Below are 3869 nucleotides of genomic sequence, written 5' to 3'. Positions count from 1 at the left end.
TAGAATATCACAGGGGTCAGTGGAGTCTAGAGTCATCTACATAGAACTGAATTTAAAGTGCTCCTTAAGCAACTACATATGCCTGTGTATTCAACATGATGTGCATATCTGCAATCCTATGACACTTCGTTCAGTGCAGAGGATGCTTATGCAAGATTCTATTGATTCCTATTATTCATATATCCCAAAGGTATTTGTGAACTCCTAAGTGAGTTACCTTAAGATAAATCGGAACTTCCCATTTTCATTCAGGAAAACTCAAGAAATGCTTATAAGAAAGAACAGTCAAGCTCTTCATATAAAAAATATATACTTTATTTTCAACTAGAAAGGTGCAAACATGTAACTTTTGGTCACACTCTCAACAAATAAACTGCCCAAAAAACAGTCATAGTCAAAGCTGAAGCAAACACTTCCACATGGGAATCTGACCAGCTCCCCTGAGCCAGCCACTTCTTAATAATGGCCATTTGTTCACGGACAGTGAGGTTACCACATTTCCCACCAGAAAGCTGACCTGTGCGGTGTTGCTTCACCGTCAGCAAACCTCCATCACTCAGGCTGCCATTTCCACTTCAGTATCTCCTTGGTTTTGAATCACAGACAATCTTTATGTCTTAACTATGGTGTTCAGAATTTGAGACTATCAGTTTAAAATACCAAAAGCATTTAAAACAAAAATAGGCACAGACAATTTTAAATTAACTTAGATAACTGTACAAATATATATATATATATCCACAATATTTACAATATCAATAAAAAAATCTGGCTTGTTACAGGCAAATTCACTTGCCACAAGCTGTCCAGTCTAATAGACAAGATTCCGACTCCTGACCACCGTCATTTGAATCAGAATGTCAGAGCTGAATCTGCTGTTATCAGTTAAAGAACAGCTGGACTCAGCCTCCTCTAGGAGGAGGATACACTGCCCAGCTGTTGCTAGAGCAGGTCCGTCTGCAAGCATGCTATAATTTTCCTCCCCAACTACACTCCAAACAGCAGGCACATTGCTGCTTTTAAGATGACCTCGGATAGCACCAGCCTTTCTCCTGGTGTCTCCACTGTTTTACCGGAGACACACCCCAGCATACATACATTCTGGCGCTGTGTGCTAATGAAGTCCAACTGTCAAGTCTAAACTGTCTTCAAACCAGTGTCTGAGATTGGCAGACTATTTGTATGACAATGGCATAACGTTCTCACTTTTGGTGGGAAGTTTTCTCCCCCAGCAGTTAGAAACACAGATTTAAATTAATGTGCTACTGTAATGGTTTTTACAGAAAAATGAGATGTAACTCAGTTCAAGTTATAGTCTAACAAGTCTATGTCCCTTACTCCCTGGCTTTATGCCATGTCTCCATACATCTTCCTGTAGTACAGGGACTCAAAGATGTCATTGTCCCCAGGACAGTTGTAATGGCAGGCACAGGTCTTGATGAACATCATGTTCTTTTTCATGATCTCGCCGTCGGGACATTTGAATTCCACGGGCAGGGTGGTGGTTCTGTGCGGTGTGCAGCATCGGCCGTCCGTGCACACCCCACAGAACTTAGCCCGGTAGGTCTTCACGCTGCTGCAGCCGGAAAGTTCAAACTTGACAGGCTTGGAGATTTTAGGGGTACGGATGCACTTTTTGCCCTTCTAAGGAAGACAAGAAGAGAAATGGCAATTACTATAAGGGGAGTGGCCCTTCCTCAGCCCTCTCTATTCTAGCCCTGTGTCATCTGACTTGTGTTTATATTCCTAGTGGAGAGACTGGGAGTTTCAGTTGCCAGTTTTCCCAAAATAGCCATAGCCTCTTTTGGAGTGTCTTGAATTAGCTAACACCGTGGAGAATTTTGTAGTGGAGAACCAGTGGCTGCTCTTACACAATCTCTCATTCCAGCCAGACAGCTCCACGGTTAGATATTTTTAGAGATAACAGGCCTATAATTACAAGGGAGTCGAGACACCTAACTTTACTTCTCTTCATTATCATTCCGGGAAAATGAGGGACTGAGGGCAGAATATGTACCTTAATGTTCTCTTCCAGATCAGCTTCACAAGGCCTGACCATGCAGAGGCGACTTTGCTTCTCCAGTCTGCAGAACGCATTGTCGTTGGTAACCCGGGTAGAGATGCCCATCCCACAGGTCTTGGAACAGGCACTCCATTCTGTGGTCTGGACCAGGCAGTTGGCTCTCATCATAGTTGGGTCTGGGCCAAATGTGTCTTCCAGTCGGTAGGCTGTGAGAGCAGGACACATAAACACAGTAAAACACGCAGATAGGACAATTTTCCCCTTCACTTGGTGAACTTGGGCCTGGGCCCCGAGGTAGGGGACAATGAATAACAGAAACTTAGAAGACAAGAACTCACCAGCCAGGGCAGGGCCAACCATGGTGCGATCCTTGGGCTCATCACACACCCATTCCTCACAGCATTTCCCGGGCAGCTTAACTCTTCTCGGGAAGGGGCAGTCAGGGCTGGGCAGGCGGACGTCCATGCTGCACAGGGGCACGCAGCCCACAGCCCCGTCCAGACAAGTGCATTGATATTTGCAGCTGCTTTGGAAGGACTCACCGCTGCGGTACACAGACCCGCCGAAGACACAGGGCGCACCATCTTTGGCTGCAGGAGAGCAAGAGAAATATGTAAATGTCAGAGGGTCCCAGAGATCAGAACAGCTGTGACACTGTACCTGTCAAGGCAGTGAGCTAGGGTCAGGACTGGAAGCAGTTGTAGACAGGGACTTAGGTGAGCAATTCCCTTTCTAGACTGAATCATGGTGGACTTGACAGAAGTGGTGGTTCAACACCAAACAGGGGCTCTCTCTTGCCAGGGGCCTAGGATTGGGGGCTGCGGGTCTTACCGGTGCACACGCCGATCTTGCGGTTGGCCGGAGAGCCGAAGTCGCAGTAGAGACCCTTGTGTGGGTCGCAGGGGTCACGCTCTGTGCACAGCTCTCCCAGCTGCTTGGCGCAAACGCGGCAGCAACCGCATCCGTCCAGCACCAGGCTCACACCAGCTGGGCAGCGCGGCGCCGGCTCGGTACAGTGGCACTGCGCGCCGCAGTCCTGGCCGGTAGTGGGCTGCGGAGAGGAAGAGGAGGGCGGTCAGTCTGCGATCGCAACTCGCTCTGCCCTCCCTCCGTCCTTTCCCTCATTCTAGAAGCTTACCCGACTGCAGAGGGCGAGGAGGAGCACCAAAGCGAGGCTGACGGGACTCGCGATCATGGTCCGGGCGCGGCGGGAGGACGCACAGCAGCGGGGTGCAGAGGCGACGAGGGGCGCGGCCGGAGCCTGGACACGGACTCTGGGCGGAGGTTGGTGTCTGGGAGCTCCAGGCGGTGGCGTCTAGGACTGTTGGCTGGGGCGGCTGCAGTCTGGAGGAGGTCGGTCTCCTGGGGTCGGAGCTGGAGTGGCTCTGGCTGCCTCTTCTTGGAGGGAAGAGTTGTGTGAGGCTGGGCGGGCGGCGCTGGCTTTTATACTCTCCCAAGCGGCCGGCTCGCCAAAGAACTGAATGGAGTCCTACACAAACAGGGACATTCCTTGCATTCCTCCCCACCTTCCTGCCTCATCAACTCACACCGGATTGATCCTGACCCCTTGACACTCCGCATTCCTCCGTCTGAAAAAGCTGGCACACTTCAGCTCACTAGAAAAAAAAAAAAAAAAAAAAGGGCGCTGTGTTTCCAGCACAACACCAAATAGATTTTTCCCCCACCGTGTCCTCCTTGCACCCCTCTTGATAATATCATTTAGAAATACATGGACAATGATTATTTCTCGTATTTCTTCTTTTTAAAAAATCGCCTTGCCAGTTCTATCTACTAACATAAAAAAAAAAAAAAACAAAAAACTTCTCAGAACTGAGGTAGTTGAAGA

General features: G+C 48.8%; 1 protein-coding gene across 1 annotated transcript; it reads right to left on the bottom strand.

The window, feature by feature from the left end:
• Positions 1–293: 293 nt before the first annotated feature.
• On the bottom strand, positions 294–3434 carry Ccn2 (cellular communication network factor 2). Its single transcript, XM_057756140.1, has 5 exons — positions 3162–3434; positions 2855–3074; positions 2362–2613; positions 2018–2229; positions 294–1644 (listed from the first exon to the last, which is right to left on the bottom strand). The coding sequence occupies exons 1-5, from the start codon at positions 3216–3218 to the stop codon at positions 1348–1350; spliced, it is 1038 nt and encodes a 345-aa protein (XP_057612123.1). The 5' UTR covers positions 3219–3434; the 3' UTR covers positions 294–1347.
• Between the last annotated feature and the right edge of the window lie 435 nt (positions 3435–3869).

Source organism: Chionomys nivalis, chromosome 2 (genome assembly GCF_950005125.1).
Source record: "Chionomys nivalis chromosome 2, mChiNiv1.1, whole genome shotgun sequence".
Taxonomy (NCBI): domain Eukaryota; kingdom Metazoa; phylum Chordata; class Mammalia; order Rodentia; family Cricetidae; genus Chionomys; species Chionomys nivalis.
This window is presented reverse-complemented; position numbering and strand designations above follow the sequence as displayed.